The sequence below is a fragment of the Astatotilapia calliptera genome, chromosome 13, assembly GCF_900246225.1.
Source record: "Astatotilapia calliptera chromosome 13, fAstCal1.2, whole genome shotgun sequence".
In the NCBI taxonomy this organism is placed as follows: Eukaryota; Metazoa; Chordata; class Actinopteri; order Cichliformes; family Cichlidae; genus Astatotilapia; species Astatotilapia calliptera.
Window position 1 is genome coordinate 5,072,535 of NC_039314.1, and position 22,845 is coordinate 5,095,379.

The 22,845-nt window shown below is 40.2% G+C and overlaps 1 protein-coding gene across 3 annotated transcripts in view; it reads right to left on the reverse strand.

Moving 5' to 3' along the window:
- The window catches only part of cfap46 (cilia and flagella associated protein 46), a 66,928-nt gene that overhangs the window by 38,330 nt on the left and 5,753 nt on the right, over window positions 1-22,845 (reverse strand). For 2 of the 3 annotated variants that reach the window (XM_026190828.1, XM_026190827.1), the window contains exons 6-22: window positions 21,934-22,057; window positions 21,199-21,293; window positions 20,197-20,352; window positions 19,912-20,011; window positions 18,598-18,696; window positions 17,982-18,172; window positions 16,004-16,229; window positions 15,618-15,735; window positions 13,581-13,710; window positions 12,911-13,029; window positions 12,591-12,706; window positions 10,911-11,023; window positions 7,108-7,320; window positions 4,974-5,175; window positions 2,781-2,933; window positions 1,160-1,270; window positions 248-429 (exon numbers count right to left, since the gene is read on the reverse strand). In XM_026190828.1, the coding sequence (XP_026046613.1) occupies window positions 248-429; window positions 1,160-1,270; window positions 2,781-2,933; window positions 4,974-5,175; window positions 7,108-7,320; window positions 10,911-11,023; window positions 12,591-12,706; window positions 12,911-13,029; window positions 13,581-13,710; window positions 15,618-15,735; window positions 16,004-16,229; window positions 17,982-18,172; window positions 18,598-18,696; window positions 19,912-20,011; window positions 20,197-20,352; window positions 21,199-21,293; window positions 21,934-22,057 (2,448 nt within the window). The remainder of the gene's footprint in view (window positions 1-247; window positions 430-1,159; window positions 1,271-2,780; window positions 2,934-4,973; window positions 5,176-7,107; window positions 7,321-10,910; window positions 11,024-12,590; window positions 12,707-12,910; window positions 13,030-13,580; window positions 13,711-15,617; window positions 15,736-16,003; window positions 16,230-17,981; window positions 18,173-18,597; window positions 18,697-19,911; window positions 20,012-20,196; window positions 20,353-21,198; window positions 21,294-21,933; window positions 22,058-22,845) is intronic. The other variant, XM_026190829.1, reaches the window with a different exon arrangement.

Here is a 22,845-nt window from a genome sequence, read left to right on the forward strand (position 1 = left end):
GACGAAAGCAATACATCTGCCAAATCTGAAGCGGACTGGCTGTATAGTTGTCAAAGCCAAACAGAGCAGGCAAATAGACAGGTTAATACGCATCGATTTCTTGAATTATCAGTGGGTTATGGACAAGATGTCAACTGAGCCTCAAAGTCTTAACTACTTTGCCTGAAATGCTTTCTATAAGGAATCCCCATTTTTAAAAATGACCATGGTACTTATTTTACAGTTGAAATAAACCAACCACACTTACAAAACACACGGCATGGTGTTGAGACTTTTTGTGGCTGCTTCCTCCAGCAGCAGAGCCCTCTTGGTGCAGCTGCACACTAAGCTGTAGTCCTTGACATCGTGGCAGAAGGCAGCCAGCTGGCACCACACCTGCAACTCCACCACGGCGTCGGACCATCTGCATTCCGACGCCATGCTCACCAGCTTTAGGTGAAGAGTGAAGAGAGGGGAGGGAATGAAAATGATGGTGGTGGCAGTGGTGGTCAGGGAAGAGGAAATGATGAGAGGGTTGTGGGAATACAAGGAAGGAGGACTGGAATTTGGAAGGGAACAAAATTAAGGGAAGGTAGGGGCAGACAGGGGAGGGTTGGGGCAGGGCCAGAAAAGTGATTGAATGGAGGCAGAAAAAGAAAGGTGAGAAATAAGGAAAGGAGTGGTGAGTGAAAAGGCAAGAGAAGAAAGTGAATGCATGGGTGTAAAGGATGAAGCAGGAGGAAGAAAAAGAAGGACAAGGACCGAAAAGAATGAATGGACATATGCAGAAAAGAAAAAAATGGCAGAAAAAGCAGGAGCGGGATCGTAAAAAGTGAATGGAAAAAGCAGAAACATTGAGGATCTGTCTTTACTGATAAAAGAATAAGAGGAAGAGTGAAAGCAGATAGAGGGGTGGAATAAAGCCAAACTGTCTAAATGAGCAATTTTCAATAGGAAACTAAAATAAAATAAATGCACACGTGCTAATCATATCAGAGGAGTGACAACCATAATCCTAGTAAAGCTGGATGATCAAGGTTGGCACAGTACTTTTTTCATTTACTGACACTACTGACAAATGATGAGATGCAGACAGGCTGCAAGGGCTCAATGGGTCATGTTGACATCTGTTGTTGCAATCTGGGCATCAGCTACTGTAGGAAAACAGAGAAATACATACTGTGGAGAGACTGGGAACAGAGAACTCCATATGCCTCGGGTTCCTATTGCACTGGAGCATCTCCACTCCAACCAGCACACACGCCATCACAGACATGTCCTCATTCTCACTCTGCAAACACAGTGGAAAACAACTCATACTCAGCTGAAATCTACTCAATATATACATACAGTTTAATTAACTGAAACTCATATACATATACATTTGTGTATAAATTACACATAAAGATGTAGTATAATTAAGATATCGCATGTGTTCCAAATGCTGCGGAGATGCTCTTGTTGATAATGTATGACTTCCCATTGTGTGGAAAATGAGTCGATGAATGATTTATTGATTGCAATTAGAGATGAGCCGCTGTTATATTAACAGTGCAATTCCTAATTTGCATGACAAGAAGCGAACCTCATCTAGCTGTGAGTCAAAAACACATCAGGCCAAAGGAACTAATGTAGGGCAGGAGATTCTCGGCTGAGGAGATTACAGTGACTAATTGAACGGTCTGCTCGAATGACAAATCACACTTGTGTTTTCCCCGTGTTTTTGTCCCCCTCTGAAGCCGCACAATCATACGACACCTGGAGACAAACACATACACTAGCAGATACATAGCTTGAATATGAAAAGGGCGGATGCAACACCTACAGCATCACAGAGCATGTCAGCAGTCATCACAGTATCATAAGCACATTAATACTTTATAATAATGACATTATTATGTTATGACACTGAGCCACACAGATGACTCAGCAACAATCCATCCTATGTTACATTTGACGTATTTTGTCATGTAACAAGAGGCTTCCAAAATGACTGTTTTAGGCTTATCATAAACTATAGAAGGAGCATTAGTCTTAAAGTGACCCTCAAAGTGAAAATTAAAATAATGCATGCACAGGAGGGTAGAAAAATAGCTTTGTTCTTCTTAATCATTCTTGTCACATGAGGAAAATTGAATTGCTTGAGGGCTTACATCACTGAAGTTTACTTTTTTATTTCTTTATTTTTTTATCCACTTATGTCATCTCCATTGGAAAACTGCAAACGCAGCAATATAAAAAACACAACCTCCGAAGCATTAACCTAACCTAATTTGATTCTGTCAGGATTAATTTAGTCAAAACAGACTTGTTATTCCGTCCTGGCTCTGTTCTAGGACCAACCCTTCTGTACATATGTATATGCGCAAAGTCTAAAATGAGGAAAGCCTACATCTCTGTCCCCTTCATGTCTATACTTGAGAAGCCAGTGAGAACAGTGGCGGGAGCTGATTGAATCAGAAATAGCACGACATGGAAGCGCTGCAGGAGAGGTGGGTATGCAAGCAGCTTGCAGATGTAGAGAAAGGTCAAACATAAATGGACACAGAGCTGGTTTAAGTTATGTTGCCACAAACACTATTTATACCCAGTGACTCCTAGTTTAACAGTTGTTTGTCTGAACTTGTATTTGATATAGTGTTGTAATAAATCTTCGAGACTGTAAATTACACAAACTCTAAATTAACTCTAAAATGCTAACTAATTTTCAATGGTGATACTTGGTTTCGTGTGAATGATTAGGCCCTAGACATGAACTAGCACCCTTAAATGAACCTAAAGAGAACTGCTAAGAATAGTACCTCTTCTTTCAGCATATTCATCTTTGAACCCGTTTGCTGTTGCAAGAGCCCATGGATCTGCACCCATGTAGCCAACACCCGTTTTCTTGCTGAGATGGGGACAGTCTCCCCTGGGATGGTAGCATTTGATATGCGAAGGGCGTGCTCGCATAGCTAGGAGGAGAAGCAGAAAACAATAATGAGCTATCTGAGACACTTAACAGGTGTCAGTCAGTTATTATACATCATGATGCATAATTATACTTCCCTAATGCAAGCTACAAAGGAGTCAAAATTCAGTAAGACTTTGTTCAAGTTGGACACTGGATCTGACCCTGCTATACCATTAATAAAACATACACAGCAAAGGATAGTTTTTTCTTCTTTTCTTTAAAATGGAAATAGACACAATGAAATTTAGTGAATAATTCACTGATAACGTGTCTTTTATCTGAAGTTACAGCTGGATTTCATGGCTGACCATCAGAATACATCAGGAGAAAGGAAACAAGGTTTAATTGTCAGGCGAGAGAACAAAGAAATCAGTCTTCAACAAAGACGTAGTCTTGAAAGCAACATGTGATCGTGTCCGCACGTGTGTGCGTGCGAGTGTGTGTATAAATGGGTGGATGTGCAGAATAAGAAAATACATTTCCTGTTTTAAGAGTTGTGTGATGCTTCATCATATGTCATATATATCCAATAGAGAAAGATCTGATATTCCCCTGTTGGTGGTCACACTATCTGTGTTTGTCCAGTTATTGCCCTGAATTTTTTTGCATTCGGTGAGCGGTTGCAATTGTAATAGATGCAGTGACCGGCTGTTTCTTGAGCGGTTGAGCATGTAGTCCCTTTGTCCTGTAGGCGACTTGAAGTGACTGCAATCACTGTTAGACAGGGAAGGTTTACAAATAATTGCCACATAGTTAATAAATGCAGACAGAATGCCTTTATGCTGCAATAAATCTGAGTCAGTCTGCGCTGGTTAGGACAACTCATCTTTTTGCAATCAGGGACTTGACCCAAATGTGTTGCCAGCTCGTTTTTTCTCATTAAATTTGCCTATATAAGCAAGGCTGCCAAACACCTTATATCATTTTGCTGTTATGTTACTGTCCTGCAGCAACTACACTGCTATTTAGGGAGGTTCTGACTTGACTTTGAATGTGGATGGCAACAAATTTACAATTGTCACCAATTTATTTCAGCTAATTGCCAAACTATTACAAGCAGATATAATGGACAACTTGACCCCCGCCAATCACAAACTAATATCAGATTGACTCCATCTATGTCCCCTTTTATTGCTGTCTTGAACAACCAAAGGGCAAGTGACTGAGCAGTCACAGACCACTAAAAAAGCACCCATTTTAAAGCTGAGAAAGCTGAACTACAATTCAGTGCTCAGTGGCCAAATCAAGAGAGCATGAAGGCTGCTCTCTATACAAACAGACCATTGTTTGCATAAAGTAGAATCATATATACAGCTGGGGAGCATTTCAAAGGTTTCTAGTAAGTCCTGATGGTTTAGACTCTGATTTGGAAAGTGACAATTTAGATTTGAAAGTCTAAAACTTTTTTTTCTTTTTAAAGATGTCAGTCTAGCTGTGTAATATCTGCACAAAGAGATTAACGCTTGACTTTCTGAACACGTCTTGCAAACATTCAGCAAACTGCATTCAGAGATTGTACACACTGTGCGCTTAACTCTTTTCACAGATTCCAATCAGTTCTTAAGCTTTCAGCGCTGGGATTTTAGACATTGTTTTCACAGTGAAAAGATAAAAACTGAACAAAAACAAACTCAAAACACTCCAATCAGTCAGACACAAGGAAGATTCTGTGTTCTTCCACAACATCCATCCAAGAAGTTAGCAGGTTTCTAACTAAATATGCTTTGGTTAGTTAGAATGTACCATACATATACACCCTGTTAGTCATAATTACATGTTACATAACCTTTCTGAACACGTCCCTGTAGAGACAGTGGTCTAATTATATCTTATCGTCTCCACAAGTATCAGCCAAAATCAGCTCCAATCATCAGTGGCCCTGGAGATAGCTTTGCTTTAAAGAAATCCCAAGATAAACATATTTAATCTTGATGAAAATATCTCTATGACCTAACAAACTGCTTCAGAAAATCCTAGGTCAGGAAGTTTTAATATAACTTGTGTGATATAAAGAAAAGCACAGCCACATTAAGAGACTCACCTCTAATGCCTTGTGGACATCCTGGAGGCCAGCAGGATCTAAGAAACCCCCACAGGTGCTGGCAGCCTTTGCTATGCCCTTCTCAGCTCTTTTTTTGCCCTTGTCTTCTGCTGGAGCTGGCACAACGCTGTCTGGCCCAAACAGAGGCTGAATCAACCCTTGGGCCACAGCATCACACAGCAGCACAAAAAGAACACGGTTCCTGAGAAACACAAACAAATAATGTTCCCCTCACCACAGATTTGGCTACGAAAAAACTAAGTGTTCCTTGGGTCACATGTCACATGAGAATGCCAGTGTATTCTAACATTTGCACAATTATTGTTATGCCCAAGGAGAGTTTGGTCTGTTCTCATGAACGCTTCACTGCTTCTTTCTATAGCCAAAAATAAGAGCAGTGCTTAAATGGTCTCCTCTGCTGTCAGGAGCAACAAAAGAAATAAGCTTCAGATACGTTTCTGAGGATGAACGCACATTTTGTAAGTTTTACTTGAACTGAAGGACTTTGTATTCACTTTATTCCACAGAGAGTAGATAAAGAAATGTCTGGCCTGATGAAAGTCTTTCAGAACGCACAGAATAAGATAAAATGTGTGTGATCATCAGTCTAAAAACATTTTCATTTCTAAGAAATGCGGAACAATGTACTGATGAATAGAGACAGTGTATCACCAAAAACAAAGAAACACACACAAATGCAGAAAACTATTAATTAATTGTTGGTTAAGCAGCTCTAACATATAAAACAAATAAAAACAAGAAGCACTCCATCAAGGCAGCTCATTCTCTGGGCAGTATTTACTTTTAAGGGAAAGGTATTGTATGTTATAGACATACAATAGCTCCATAATCATATAGCTCTCTATGTATCAACCTATTGAGCTTGAATAAGTGGTCAGAGGTTTTAAATTGCTACATGTTATTTCCTATGTGTTGACAATACACACCACACATGTAAGAATCAGAGTTTATACGTTTTTTTGCCAATTTTAGACCAATAAGTCGTTAAGCTGACCTTAGTGGATGTAAAACAAATTTTAATGGATTGTTAACAAGAACTGAATCTGCACCAAGTTTCATTCAAAATGTTTCAAGCTATTGTATTTACAGACAGAACAATACACATTCAAAGGCTACCAAAAAAACATAACCACCTTGGGGGAGGTAGAGAATAATCAAAATAAAATGTAAATAATAATGTAAATAAAATGGATGAAAACCAAAATGTGTTTTGTCATTTAGAGGTTGCTCTTATTTGCTCAACACACAATGTATTTACAAAACATATTTATGTGATTTCATCTAACTTTTTTAGTTACACCAGCAAGACATAATATCCTGTGTAATTTTCTCTGTTTCAGCTAAACTACAAAGTGCGAGGAGCTGCAGGTGTCATGCTGATGAGGAAAGATCCAAAGCAGACAGAAAACTAGCTTGGGCTTGCAGGGACTCAAAAGGCACTATAATAACCAACTAAAAAAAAGAGTGCTGCATAATGATAGCATTGCAAAAGGGTAAAAAATAAGAACACAGACTGGTATGAAATGAAAACAACCTCACACAGACAGAGACAAAGACACAGACTAAGAAGAAACATATGAACTTAATCAGAATCTAAGGGAGCATCGAATAACTCATTTTTGCAACCACTTATCCTTGACCTTAGTGGAAAATGTCATGAAGTCGAGGAAAGGTGAGAAGAAGAATTTATAAGACCACAGAAAATGCATTATGCTCTGAGAATCCAGCTGAACATAGAATATACTCACTAAATTAACAATGTGATGTCTCCTGGATGTCTGCTGTGTTGAAACTACCAAATACATATCTTGGAGCCTATCCCAGCTGCCCTGAAGCAAAAACTAATTTAATGATAATCCTAAGTGCTGGCAAAAACAACAACGGGTATAACTAACGTAGCTCATGACCTTGATTTAGAGAAGTAATGAGTAAGAACTTAACAACTTGATAAGAGGCAGATTTCATCTAGAATGTCATGGATTTTGTTTCATAAGTTTTTCTGTGGTGCTTTTACAGTTCAGATTCTCAGGGTGTGTTTTAATTATCTTTATGTTAGATTAGTGAAGCTGTGACACCGCAGGTAAGGTATAATTTTCTAAAAAAAAAAGCCTACCCAGTGTACCCCGTCTTCTGGAGCATGTCCACAAGACTCTGGAAGGTGGGAAGCAGGCGTGTGTATTCCCTAGCTGCCAGCAAGTGGCTATTGTAATTCCACAGGTAAATGGCTGCATTAGCTACCACCCACGACTCTCCGATCTCTGCTCCGAGCTCCCCTGCCCGCAAGAAGTTGGAGGTGGTGTAGGCACATAGAGCCTGGATCCAGTCCCTGGGTGAGAGAAGCACAGAAATATAGAAGAGAGTGAAAAAAGGATAGAAAAAGTACTCTTTGTGCGTGTTTGTGTGCAGTACAATATTTTCAATTTCATCTTTAAACTTGTTTTAGCATGAACACGTTCATCTACTGAAGGAAAATTACTCAATCAAGTTTTTACAGAATTTGCAAATTCTACTTAAGAAGGTATTCATCTTATTTCACAGTAACAGCTTGCAGCCCTTGTAATTCTACAATATGCCAGAAATAGATTTCAGGCAGGTCTCAGGCACAGCACATCAGTACAGTGATTTCAATGGTGAATGCCATGTGTCAAGTCTTGTCAAGTCAATAAAGAAAATAGGCTGCTGTTTTATCTAATACAATGATGGCTGGAATCCAAGAAAGAAGACAAGATGGAAAACACTCTGGAAAAATAGAAAATAAAAAAAAAAAGTCCCAAAATATATTAAACAAATGATAAATAATAATATACTATAGTGACCCTGACCACCATAATGCTGATCTCACTATAACAAGCAATGAGGAGTATCTGATCCTTACCCTTTAACTACATTACACAAGATATCTGAACCCTTCTTCCATAACATCTGATTGCTTTAGAAATGTTCCCAGATCAGGTTTGAACTCTTAGTTTGACAAATAAGGAAATTAAGCTCATTTAATTAGTAGGTGCAAAGCAGAGTACTCGATTACTGTTTAATTGTAAGAGTTAATGTAACTGTTTAGTTTCAATTAATCAGGTATTTAGATGCTTTTTCAAAGAAGCAAACAATTTCTGGTAAATATGACGGTATTTCTCTGCTACTTTTATTTTGATGGAAGAAAAAGAACAAGACAAAAACTCATGACCTTCCCAATGTTTGTGTCTCCCCCCCAACTCTTTGGCACACAGATGTGTACAAGTGGAATGTACAGTGGGGCAAAAAAGTATTTAGTCAGCCACCGATTGTGCAAGTTCCCCCACCTAAAATGATGACAGAGGTCAGTAATTTGCACCAGAGGTACACTTCAACTGTGAGAGACAGAATGTGAAAAAAAATCCATGAATCCACATGGTAGGATTTGTAAAGAATTTATTCGTAAATCAGGGTGGAAAATAAGTATTTGGTCAATAACAAAAATACAACTCAATACTTTGTAACATAACCTTTGTTGGCAATAACAGAGGTCAAACGTTTACTATAGGTCTTTACCAGGTTTGCACACACAGTAGCTGGTATTTTGGCCCATTCCTCCATGCAGATCTTCTCGAGAGCAGTGATGTTTTGGGGCTGTCGCCGAGCAACACGGACTTTCAACTCCCGCCACAGATTTTCTATGGGGTTGAGGTCTGGAGACTGGCTAGGCCACTCCAGGACTTTCAAATGCTTCTTACGGAGCCACTCCTTTGTTGCCCGGGCGGTGTGTTTTGGATCATTGTCATGTTGGAAGACCCAGCCTCGTTTCATCTTCAAAGTTCTCACTGATGGAAGGAGGTTTTGGCTCAAAATCTCACGATACATGGCCCCATTCATTCTGTCCTTAACACGGATCAGTCGTCCTGTCCCCTTGGCAGAAAAACAGCCCCATAGCATGATGTTTCCACCCCCATGCTTCACAGTAGGTATGGTGTTCTTGGGATGCAACTCAGTATTCTTCTTCCTCCAAACACGACGAGTTGAGTTTATACCAAAAAGTTCTACTTTGGTTTCATCTGACCACATGACATTCTCCCAATCCTCTGCTGTATCATCCATGTGCTCTCTGGCAAACTTCAGATGGGCCTGGACATGCACTGGCTTCAGCAGCGGAACACGTCTGGCACTGCGGGATTTGATTCCCTGCCGTTGTAGTGTGTTACTGATGGTGACCTTTGTTACTTTGGTCCCAGCTCTCTGCAGGTCATTCACCAGGTCCCCCCGTGCGGTTCTGGGATCTTTGCTCACCGTTCTCATGATCATTTTGACCCCACGGGATGAGATCTTGCGTGGAGCCCCAGATCGAGGGAGATTATCAGTGGTCTTGTATGTCTTCCATTTTCTGATGATTGCTCCCACAGTTGATTTTTTCACACCAAGCTGCTTGCCTATTGTAGATTCACTCTTCCCAGTCTGGTGCAGGTCTACAATACTTTTCCTGGTGTCCTTCGAAAGCTCTTTGGTCTTGGCCATGGCGGAGTTTGGAGTCTGACTGTTTGAGGCTGTGGACAGGTGTCTTTTATACAGATGATGAGTTCAAACAGGTGCCATTCATACAGGTAACGAGTGGGGGACAGAAAAGCTTCTTACAGAGGACGTTACAGGTCTGTGAGAGTCAGAGATTTTCCTTGTCTGAGGTGACCAAATACTTATTTTCCACCCTGATTTACGAATAAATTCTTTACAAATCCTACCATGTGGATTCATGGATTTTTTTTTCACATTCTGTCTCTCACAGTTGAAGTGTACCTCTGGTGCAAATTACTGACCTCTGTCATCATTTTAAGTGGGGGAACTTGCACAATCGGTGGCTGACTAAATACTTTTTTGCCCCACTGTATCCAATACTAGGTCCATGCCAGTGCACATATTAACCTTGGGCTTCAGTCACACAGGCCTAGAGGCCGGTGAGTGGTGGCCTGGCAATCGCATTATAGAAGAAACTGGAACCCTTATTTTGTACCAGGGTCAACCAGGAAACTGAGGAATACTTCCTGGTTTCCTGGTTGTGAGAGGTTGCTGGAATGTGATGTGAAATCAACTCTTTAGCCACAGCCCAAGAGCAGTCAGTGATCCCCTGATAACCAGCTAGGGAAAATGTTTATTCCCCAGCTGGTTGGTTAATGGTTGTGGAAGGCATGCTGTCACTAAGTGAAAGTGGTTATGAGGTATATTGTAAAACCTTGCCAATACTTTAGCCGCGAGCAGACTTCTGCAGTCTCTTCTAATTTGCATGGAAAATGCCAAGTAGTTACCAAACACTTTCCAACTGCTCACTAAGTATTTGTGAAACTGTGATGGAAACTGGAAAAGTTGCCCCTTTTGAAATGTGTTGGTTTTAGTGGAAAGTCACAACTTTTTCTTAGAATGCAAATGATCTATCATCTGTGTCTCCCTGTTGTGTAGCACTTTTTCGGCATAAATTTGCAGACAAGTCTTCCAAGCATGTCTCTAGACCTTAGCTAGCAAGATGGTGGATCGAATGGCTTACAATGTGGAAGTATACTTTGTGCCAGGATCACATTTTGAAGAAGCGCCTGCATGCTCAGTACAGCTCCACAACACCGCAACAGTGGTGAGCCCCACTGAAGTGGAGAACAATGTCGGTGCTGCAGCTATGCCATCGCTAACTGTAATTTTAGCTAAAGTTGTCACTATGATGGAACTTAGTTCCACTGTTGCTACAGAATAGAGTGCACACCCTTGGGACAACATAACCACTGTGTGCAACCTAAATGCAAAGACTGCTTTTTCGGTACTCTAACCTTTGTTTTAAAAAAGTAAAAAATGTTGTTTCAAATTACTTTCATATTCAAGTTATAAAAAACAAGGTACAGTAAACAACAAAGACACACAAAATCAAAATATCTGGTGTCCTGATACAGGTGTATATTGTGTTTTCACCTGTAAATAACCCACTGTGGATCCTCTTCTGACACGCAAAACTGTTTATCCTGTGGGGGGACAGCAGGGCTATTTAGCTGTACCCCCTCTTCAAGTAGCTTTTGGATAGTGGCCTGAACAAGAAAGAATACATTAATTTCACAAACTATAATATTAAAGATGACTTCCTGTTTTGACAACTTTATAATAAAAAAGAGAAAAACCTCCTGCTATGGGGATGACAGATTCTTTAAAGGTATTAAAGCTCAGATATACAGATCAAAGACAAAAAGAAATGACTGGTGAACATTTTATCCAGAGGTGGACAACTCGGTTAAGACAAGAGGAACCAGTCGTCATCATCAGACTGAGAAGAATGTAGCTTTTGAATTAATGAAATCTAATCAAATTTTCAGAAAACATATCCCTGTGTCATAGAACAAAGGTATAAGAAAAGAGGCTACAGCGTGTGTCAGTTTTGGCAAGGTTGTGCCATGGGTGTGGATAGTTCTCTTCATTTTCTTTAAAGTGCTGTCAAGTTAACGTCTCTATAGACTTAATAAAGACTTGGACACATTTGATGGGAAGCACGTATGCAGAATAAGACAAACTCATGAGACAAGCACAGCAGTCTCTGACTCCAACCACTCACCAACAACTTCACAGGCTTGTTAAAACTCCCATAATGCACGTCAACTGCTGCAAGCAGTCTTTGTTTCTAATGGTGTATTTCAAAAGGATGGCGCAGCCTAAAAGAAACAGCTTGATCTAAGATCATCCACAAAATGAACATGAACACCTTATAACAAAAACATCTGAATTCAAATAAAGTTTCATTCAGAAGCTGGTGGCTAACAAACCAGGTATGGAGCCTTTAGAACCAGACAACTTTCAGTATGAAGAGTTTCTGTCTGATCTGCATAAGAACATATTCAATAATAAATCTACTGTCTTTAATTATCAAAAACAGAAGGAATATGAGCCCATTGATGTTACACCAGTCACTGTTCTGAATATACATTACAGTAGGAACATGAAAACCTTCAACTTCAGTTATTACTATATCATTCAAAATACTCTTTCAGATCATGCTGGAACATTACATTTTAAGAGAAACCAAGAAACCTCTCAGTGTGTTTACGATACTCATAAAAAAAAATAATATGGCACAGAACAGCTATCCTGCACTCACCAGACACTTGAGTAGTTACACCTTGCTAGTACCTGACTGAAGCCCCTTTGGCTTTCAAAACTGCCTTAATTAATTTTTAATTCTCAAGATGGTTGTTTGGGAAAATCCGAGCATATGAGCATTTCCTGAAATACTCAGAACACTGACACCATTACACATTCAAGTCACTTACATTACCGTTCTACCCCATTCTGTTGCTCAGTTTGGACCGGTCAAAATTTGCATTAAGCAGCAGTTGAACAGGTGTACCTAACAAAGTGGACAGTGCATTTCGCTGTGTTTGTTTAATCACAACATTCTTCAGTCTCCTCTCGTTCTGTTGACCATTGTGCAAGAAGCTTTTGCTCCACATTTTTTTATAGTTCTATAATACTTGCCTGTAATGACTAATCAAAAGGGCCAACCTTATAATACTGGAGTTATAAGAAACCTGTTGGAGTGTGTTGGTTCCATCTGTAGGAACACAGGAGCTGAAGAGTGGCTGTGTGTATTAGTTAGTAAGAACAAACCTCAGCACTAATGAAGCGAATTTCAGCTAAAAGGCGCAGCAGGTGCACAAAGCTTTGACTTTCACTGGAACCGTGAAGACACTGTACACAGCTTTCCCCCTCTGAGTAGTTGCGCGCTGGAGAGAATTAGCAAAATATGTTATGTGAATAATCAGTGACAGATCTCCTGCTCTTTTTGTATTTAGCAATAGCACAAAAACCTAAACTATAGCCATAGGAGTATAAGCCTGACTTCTCATTACTATTCTGTATTCTGAAACTCAGTATTAGAAATATTTCTGTTATTTTAGTGTTACTCTTAAGATCATTCATCATCTTACTGTCAGTCTTCTTCCATCTCCCGTCATCATAAAGCAAACAGAATCCACAAGCAGCTCGGCACACATCCCAAACTTCATGCTTCCTGGCTGTCTTTGCTAATGTTGCCCACAGCCTCACTCTGAAACAGCCACGAAATAAAGATAAATTACAGATAAGTACTTTTTGAAAAGGTTAAGGTTGGGACAAGGGTACAGCTACGTGTTGTATATGATCGAATATTGTTTGTTTGCAGGGTCATGAATAATAAAAATCTGCTCTCAAGTTGTGATGGTTCTGCTGTCTCCTGAGCATTAAGTCTGCCATTAGTGACGTGCACATCTCTTTAACGGTAATGACAGGGGCAGACATGAGGAAATCAGCTATGCACTTTGAATAGGGATATTAAATGGAAGGGTGCAGAGTTATAGTTGCACAACAACTTTAACAGCAGAGAGGACCAATAGATCAAACATTCATTAGTATCTAATATTCGGTAAAAGCAAGAAGTAATAAATTCAACAAGCCATAAAAGTCTGATTATATAGGCAATTTTCCAACTGGGTTTCTGGGAGGTGTGACAACTAAAACTAACCGCTGAGAAAACTTTACACTGGTAGGATCATTTTGCTTACATTCATACATCAAAAGCACATGCGCAAAATTAATAGACTTGCATTTGCAAACACGCACATCTCTGTATGATCTGTATCGCTGCCCTGTTTGTCCAGGTGTCCTTCCACCCTCTGTATGGATGTAGAGTGATGCTGAGCCTTTGCAGCGAGCTGAGTCACTGGTCCAGATCCAAGACCGCCTGCGGGAACTAGACAAATGTTGAAACACTGCATAAGTCGAACCTGATTAATACCGGAAAAGCTTTTCTATCCCCCCCCCTTTTATTAGTAATGAAAATTATAGGTATGAATAAAAGGCATATTTATTCTAATGTACAAATTCTCAGGCTTACATGGCTTCAGAAGATCAGCATAGAAATTGTGACAAAGCTGCACAACTATCTGTTTTATGCAACATCCATGTAAGCAAAAGGAAACACAACTTAGGGCACTGAAGAGAAAACGGCCTATTTCCATTGCTAACTCTTTCAAACAGGAGCGCTGCTGAGCCCAATGTAATCAGATTAGATGGCAGCATATTCCAAATTTTTACTGAAAAGCATCTGCACCAACACAAATATGGGACTGAATTATGAATACACTGACTGTGTGTAGAGCGGCAAAATACGCAAGTGCCGGTGTGCTCACTTTGAAAGTTCAAACACACACACACACACACACACACACACACACACACACACACACACACACACACACACACACACACACACACACACACACACACACACACTTCTCACTGATGAACATCTTAGGAACTATAAAAAAAATTGTGGCACCATGGTGCACTTAATTAATTCTTGTAGTCCCAAGGGTTACTTTACGTGCTGGCTTTGAAGCTCACAACACAATGATTAAGTGGCTTCAACTAGGGCATGCTTAAGGTTCATGGACAAAAACAAGAGGTGCCTCTAGGGACCAAAGCTTTTAACCCGTGCCTGCAGTAGGAGCCCTTTGACAAGCTGTCAGTTTTTCCCCGGGTCATTAGGACTGCTGAATGTTCATTTGATGCTATGAAGCAAGGAGCCTTGAACAAGTGCGAGATCAAAGGCTCCCCCCAAGCTCTGGCCCTTCTGCTCCGTGATTCATCGCACACTGTCGATGTGGCTTTCACTGTTAGCAAAACTAGAACACACTCTCGAAGCAGTTTTTTTTCTGAGAAATTGCACACCACTGAGCAACAAAAGCTCAATGTGACCCCGGGAAGTATCTCTGAAGATTGTGGGTTAAATTTAAATGCAACACATCAGTGCACATCAGTGTAGGTCTGTGACATCCAATCAGCCTGCATGCAACAACTGCCAACTTTACTTATGACTAAACAATTGCGGCATGAGTTTGCATTCCAGGTGTGTTCTACAAATGTAGGAGGGCTCTGTCAGCACAAATCAGTGGGGTTTATCTAAGATCAAGTTGCTCACAAAGACATTCTGCTATGAAGCATTAGTACATATGTATGTTACAGTTCCAGATATGATTATACAATAATTTATATGGTCTCCTGGTCCTAGGCCATATGACTCACTAACAGAAGTAAGATTGCCACAGTGAACCCTTACCATGCATCCATGGCCAATTTAGAATCGCCCGCCCATGTTAAACCATGTTAAGTTTAATCTGGATGTTTTGAGAAATAGTACCTGACGCTCACACAGGCACAGGTAGAAAATGCAAACTCCACACAAAAAGCCTGGAGCCATCTTGCTGTGAGATGACATCACTAGCCACTGTCACCTTACTGTACATCACTGTCACATTTCTATGACAGAATAAATAGCAAAGATAGTAGCAGAACTGTAACTTCCAGGTGAAAAAGAAATACTGTCTAATTTCGGTTTCATTTATGCTCCAAAATAACTGTCCCAAAGGTATAGCTGAACAATATAACTTGCTTCTTCTTCTAGGCTAACCTGTCCTTCAAGCATGTATGCTGTCATTTTATGAAGTATTAACAACGTGCGTTATTCCTGGTGTAGATAAAAGAACTTCATATCATTTGGACGTCTGTTTCAAGAGAACATCTTATTGCAAATCCAACATAAGAAAAAGTCTTAGTTTGGCTTTGTGAAAAGTGAAAGTAAGAAAGAGAATTCTGTACTTTTTGAAGTGTCATCTGCATCCAGGACCATCTGAAAATCATCAGGGGCCAAAAGAAGGCCCACAGCGACCAGGACGGGTCGAAAGTCTGTCTTATCTTGGGGCGGCATGTCTCTTGCCTGAGAAAGACATGGAAGAAGGGAATTAACTTGTAGACTAGACAGACTCTTAAAGCCCTTCAGCAACCACATTCAAGCAAAGCATATATTTTAAAAGTGAACTTATTTGAGCATATTATTAAAGCTCTAACACACCATACCCCGAAAGGTCAGGTATGTTTTAACTCAAAGTTCTTTAGCTTAACTAAAAACTCTTGTTTTCAGCAGCCTACTCTAAATGCGTTTTTGTTTGGTGTGTAATGTTACACAGTACAGATGGACAAGAAACCTGCTGCATAAGCATAGCAGCTTTATCCTCAATGCGGGAAGGGGTTTGGTAGAGGGTCTGCCTAAGCTGCAGGAGGCGGAAAGCTGAAGACAGGCGTTCTTGTTGTGTCCCATTGTCCAGCAGCATGGCTTTCTGAAAGTGAGTCAAAGAAGCCTCAAGGCGCCCCTCCTCCTCTTCAGTCACTGCCAGCTCTGAGTGGACTTGACAGCGCAGCTCCAACAACATACTGGAATAGTAACACACAATTAGTATGACTTAATACAGTCATGTAAAAAAGCAAAAGTAAACCCTTTCTAAATTCTGAGGTTCTACATATCAGAATGTAATAAAGTGGCTCTCAGCAGATTTTAAAATAAGGAAAATACAGGTTCAGATGCACAACAACAACACATGATATGTTACATTGTGTCATTTTCTTTTAACACTAATGAATGAAGATAAAAATTAAGAAGCAGTTTGTAAAAAAACTCAGTACTGCCTTACTCTTTCCTTTCCAAGAATTAAGAGGGTGAGTAGCAGCTAGGTGCTGCTAATCAAATGCACTTGATTAATAAACCATCAGCAAGTGTGAGCACCTTACTAAAAGCAGAAGTTTTATCATTTTGTATGTCTGGAACATTCAGGTTTGTGCTAACAAAATGCCAAAGAGGAAAGGTATCAGGAATGATCTTAAAGCAGCAATTTTTCAGGGTGGGACGACTTATGAGGCCATTTCTAAACAACTCAAAGTCCATCATTCTACACGAAGCAGCTCACAGCAGCATGGTGATGAGAGGCCATGGGAAGTCCAATGAGAGTGCAGCATGCCAGTGAATGACTTTTGACAGGGTACTAAATATATTAGAGTTACCTAGGCAACTGTAGCCAGGAATTTCCACTAGTGATCAAATGGTAAATGACCTGTATTTATATAGCGCTTTACTAGTCCCTAAGGACCCCAAAGCACTTTACATATCCAATCATCCACCCATTCACACACTGGTGATGGCAAGCTACATTGTAGCCACAGCCACCCTGGGGCGCACTGACAGAGGCGAGGCTGCCGGACACTGGCGTCACCGGGCCCTCTGACCACCACCAGTAGGCAACGGGTGGAGTGTCTTGCCCAAGGACACAACGACCGAGACTGTCCAAGCTGGGGCTCGAACCGGCAACCTTCCGATTACAAAGCGAACTCCCAACTCTTGAGCCACGATCTCCCCATCAACCACCAGGTCACTAATGTTGTGCAACAGGCGAATTGCTTCCTGCGCGCACATAGCTTCAGCTCGAAGTTGATCTCACCAGAGATGTCTGGTGATTATGCACAGTGCCACAGCTGATGAAAATCAAACAGAGCATATCAGAGCAATCACCTCAAACCTCACAACCTTTAAGCACAGTGGAGGAGGGGTGACAATTTATGCTTCTTTTGTAGTCCCATAACCTGGGCACTTTGGAGTCCCTGAGTCTACCATGTAGAGGGAGGGTCAAATGTGACACCATCTGTCCAGTAACTAAAGCTTAGACCACACTAGGTCATGCAACAGGACAGTGATCCTAAGCACACCAACTACCCAACAGAATGACTGAAAAAGAAAAGAATAAAGGTGCTGCAACGACTCAGTCATGACCCAATTCCAGAGCTCAACCCAAATGAAATACTGTGGCAGGACCTTAAGAGAGGTGTGCATTTATTTGTAATTTAAGGCCTTTTTATTATTATGTAATCTTAGAACTGACGGATTATGTACTTTTTTATCACCAGTATATATTGTGGAAGTAAGGAAATGTATAGGTCTGTGTAAACTCTGTGTGATTATTATTCTGAGCAAATAATGACTTTCTCATATCAAATCATGGCTAGACTGGAAGTTTCTAAGAGGGCAACACTCAGCTAAACATATTCAGTGAAACATGAGTACAATAACGAAAAGCAGCCCGAAAAGCTCCAGGACATGCACACAAGGCCATGATGATTATGTAAAAAGATGAAAACCTTTGTGTCTCTTCCAGTGCCTGAGCGACCCTGAGCAGAGGTGTCTTGATGCATTTTCTGAGGTTGTGCTGCAAGAGGGGCAGGCACAAGTTCCACTGTGTAGCGCACACTGCCTGCACAGCCTGAGGGCCCCCCTCCCTCGCTGCAGTCTGCAGCCACTGATCCAGCTTGCCTATCTCTTTCAGCCGGGCCTGTGGGATAACAACTACAGATTGAGAATCTCTCCTGTCGCAACGACGGCACAACACTTCCATCACTTGGCAAGCAAATTTGGATTAAAGTGGGCTGAATATGTTGTATGTGCCAGTTCTTAAATGTGACAGTTTTCACAGTAGTGTATAATGAGATTACATGATCCTACTTTCCAACATCGTTTTTTCTCATTACAGGGGAAAAAACTGCAGAACTTATATTAGGATGATTATAATTCAAAATCTTGACTTGTAGTTAGTCAGAGATACCTATTCAAGTCAGATCTCTGAATTTAATGACAATAAGCAAGCCATTTTACTGTAAAAAAAATTATTAAATGAAGCATCTGCTAATGGATCTGCTGCTTTCACTCTAACATGAGGGTAAAACATATGGATGATAATTCAAACATATGGCCAAGCACCTCTACACTAGCTTTGGAATAGTCATTCATCTTCATTTCTTTCTTCAGGAGGTTGATTTCACCTTGGACACATTCCATTACTAAGCGTTGGCTAACACTCTAGAAAGACAAAAATAACACATGTGAGGTCAGGAATCAGAGGATGGGCTGAAAAATGTACAAATTTGTATCACCAGATTTTATACGGCAGAAGATCCTCCATATGCAGCATCATTAATTATGTTGTCATTCCACATAATTCACTCATACATACAAAACATACAAAGCATAAAAAAGAGATTGTATAAGTGAAATGTAGGGGTCTATAAAAAATCATCTGATTTCAAAAGGTTAGAATTTTTAAACTTAAAAAAAAATTATCATTTTGAATGAACACAGAAGCTTGTGGTAAATTCTAAAAGATATGGGTAAAGGTAAAGTTTCACATACAAAACTTGTACAGTGCTCACAAATGCTCAGTGTGTCTTACTTTTGCACGAATCTGCTCTTTCTGACAGTAGGAATCTCAGTCGCTGCTGGTGAACGGCTGCGGATTTAAATACACCCTGATACACCCTGTATGTTCTATATTGCTCAAAGAAAAATGCAGCATCTCTGTAACTTTTATTAATAAGCCAGATATTCCCAAAGTCTGGGCGTGGCCTCCTGGTATATCAGAAAAAGTTTACAGCCTTGCGAACACGGGTTCAGATTTGGGCAAAAGAAAAAGTTCACATTTCTAAATAGGCAGTGACAGACTTACAGTAACTTTGAGAATGCTAAGTTACTGTAAGTCAAACGCAATTAATCTCACGTATTGTCAAGGGCCTGTTTTTATTATTAACCTTTACTAGAATAGCTTTGCATGATTCACAGCTCAAAATAATCCTTATTTATTCTGTGCTTTCCCATCAATTTGTCCACTGTCTGAAACAAACTGCTTTAGTTCCCATCCTCCCTTATTTCTTCTGATTGGCGGCTCCTTATAAACAGAAGGTTTAAACAGTTTGGGGGTACTGCTTCTGTGGTCACAAAAATTAGGGATATGTGCTCTCACTGACATCACAGGGAGCCAAGAGTAGAAACAGCAGAGCAGTGAGAGCAGTCTAAAGCCTGAGTCCCGGTTTAAAGTGATTAACTGTACGTATGCTAACCTCATTATTTAAACGTTACATAAGAGCACTCACCATTGTACCTATGACAAAAAATAAGGAAAGGCATAATAGGTCACAGTTAATGTCAAACCCATGCATAAATTTGCATATTTGTAAACTGTGTGCAGTTACATCTTCTGCCCCTACTGCCCGAGGTTTTAAGAGAATATCGGACACTCACAGCTTCTCCCGACGACTTTAGCTCTTTCAGACAGTCGGCAGCTACTTTCTGATGCTTCACTTGCAAGGCCAGCAGAGCCAACTCCAGGAGGAAGGCAACTCTGCAAATCCCAGATAAAACATAATTTATACAATTCACAATCCTTCAGTACAGTAATCTGAGACATGTACTGCCCCTGGGATAGCCATGTGTGGGTTTATGGTAGAGAGAGGTTTAGGAAGAGAACAGGGAGCAATAAAAGGTAATCTCGCAGGAGATTTGATCAGGACACTTTAGGTCACAGACCTGTCAGATGGCTGGATGGGTGTTGAGCTCTGAAGAGGACTGGAGTTCAGAGGTGTAGCAGGCTCTTTGCTACAGTCCACCAAGAGATGGAAAATCTCCTCAAGCCTAGTAGAATTCTCTTTTGTCAGCATGTCCTTGTTAAGTCCTCCCAACCTGCTACAACATCAGGAAAACTCTCTTTACATTAATGTACATGCATGTGAGCATCCAGAATTAAACTGATACTTTCATTTGCCCTTTAACAGACTCACACAAAACAGTGCATAAACCTTAGGCTAAATAACCTATATGGTGCTGACGACGGCCGAGTCTGACTTAGTCATGCTGTCACACTGAAATGAGGAGCCATAAGGAGCTGTGACATGTCGAGTACATGCCTGCAGAAATGGGCTGGGGGATGGGACTGTACAAGAATACGCCACACCAGCAGACATGGTACTGTACTACAAATGTGTTCAGGCCAGCAGAAAAACATGGCTGCCACAGGATGCGCTGAGAGCCAATGGATGATGGACCCGCTGACCTTTGTCTCCCAGTTTTTAAATGTATCTGGAGGCATAAAAATTTTAATATAAAAAAACCCCACAATAAAATCCTCACTCTAAGCGCTACATCTTAAGATAACATTGCAAAGAATAAAATAAAGACATACGCAGGTTAGAAACACGGAATACTAGATTTAAAATTTTTAGACCTTTAAACAAGATCATAACTGATCAGGTTTAGGACTCAACCTGCCTCTATTGTTAGAAGCATTGTAAAAACAATAAACATGCAGTCAATCAGAAAAGCCTGCTTTCAAACAGTTTAAGTTCCAAAGCAAGCATTTCTGGAGCAGATCAAGTGCTTCTTTTTGGTGACACCGTACATCTTGTTTTTCCTAGCGACAGATAAAAATGCAAACGACTTTCATCCTGACAGCACAAAAACGACACTTTCAGCAAAACAAACCCTCCAGCAAAAAAAAGCAAACATTTATATGAATGTAACTCAGAAACTTACTTTTTTAATTCCTGCATTTTGTAAATGACTGCTAACGTAGTGCATTCCCTGCTTGTTTCCAGGAGGACATCACTGTCTGACAGCTGGTGTCGCACCTAAGAAGAGTGAAGTCGGAAGTTATGCTTTATTATCAGGTTATGACAGGGTTGAATTTTATGATTAATGTCAAGATCAAGGAGTTTAGCGAGCTATTGTTATGCATGTAGTGCAAATAAGACTCCTGAAGACATCTGAATGGTGTATTTTCATATTATAAGACTTGTATAAAGATACAATTAAAGTTTAAATAGCATTCGTTCTGAGGTCTGATACATGGCAATCTTAATGCCCCCAAGGGTGAATCAGAAGCTCAACCATGAAACATGAGCCAATCATGTTGCTGTGTTGAGTAGGTATCAACACGCTTATTGTTTTTTTTGTGTTACTGCATCTATAATGTCTACTCTAATTAATGCTTTGTTAACTGCTCTGTCGGGACAAGCCAGAGATCTGGACACGTGTTGAATTGGACACGGACAGGAGAAGTACAGCTCTAAACTTTATTTGGGGCAATGTCACAAACCTTTAAGGTAGTTTTACAGAACTTTAATAAATTTATTAGACCACTTCTGTGTAGATATATCAATATCTACTTAAAAAGTATCCACCTAAAAAGTAGATATTGAGGATATATTTAGTTATTACTGAATGTATAAGCAACCAAAAACTGCCATGAAAGCAACATGCTGTGTTTACCAATAAAGTAAAGAGTCCTGGGTAAAGTTTTGGAGTATGCGACTTGATGAATTCTTCTGTAACTTTTGCAAAACTTGTTGCATCCTCAACCTTCTTTGAGTCCACAAGACATTTGATCAGGTGCCTGAGCAGAAACAGAGACAGAGAGCAAACATGTGGGCATGTGTCAGTGCTATTAGCCAAGTGCTCAGTTTTTCTATGCTACTGAACATTCAGTGTAATTAATATGCCAACAATCAAATAACAGCCTTTCTTTTCTGAAGCTTGTCATGTTCACGCTTGTGTGGCATGAGCTATCTGATATTACTGTGCTGGTGTTGTTACTACAACATAAGTCATGTTATTCAAGGACTATCTTAGGGGAAAAGACAGCAGTGGGTGAAGGTGCCTTTAGGGCGTTCTGGCAGAAAAGCTTTCTGACAAAAACACTCTAAAGTAGAAAGGCTTTCAGAAGTCAGGGCTACAAAGTTAATGTGAGGAGCAGGTTGGTGGTGGATGTATGGATCCGCTTCACCTGACAGACTGGGTAGTTTGTTCTGTGTAAAACCAAAAGTCAATGTTCACTTTTATTTTCTTGTACTCAGTTCAAGAATATTTCTATTATTTCAGTTTAAGTTTGGTTTGGTTTAGGAAAGGACTGTGGTCTGGGTTGAAACTGTGCTCGTCTGTGGATGCACACAAAACACTAGTCACAACTACAATGTGACATTGATTGTCCTGAGGCAACATATATAAATATATATATATGTATATATTTATCCCACCACAGGGATATCAGACAATGCTTGCCTCCATGGTCAATATGTAGCTTGGGTTTTAGACTTCCTGTCATACTAATACTAATATTAATGTACATAATATAGCAACATAATGAGCCAAATTTACTAAAGGGAGCAAAATAGCATGCAAGTG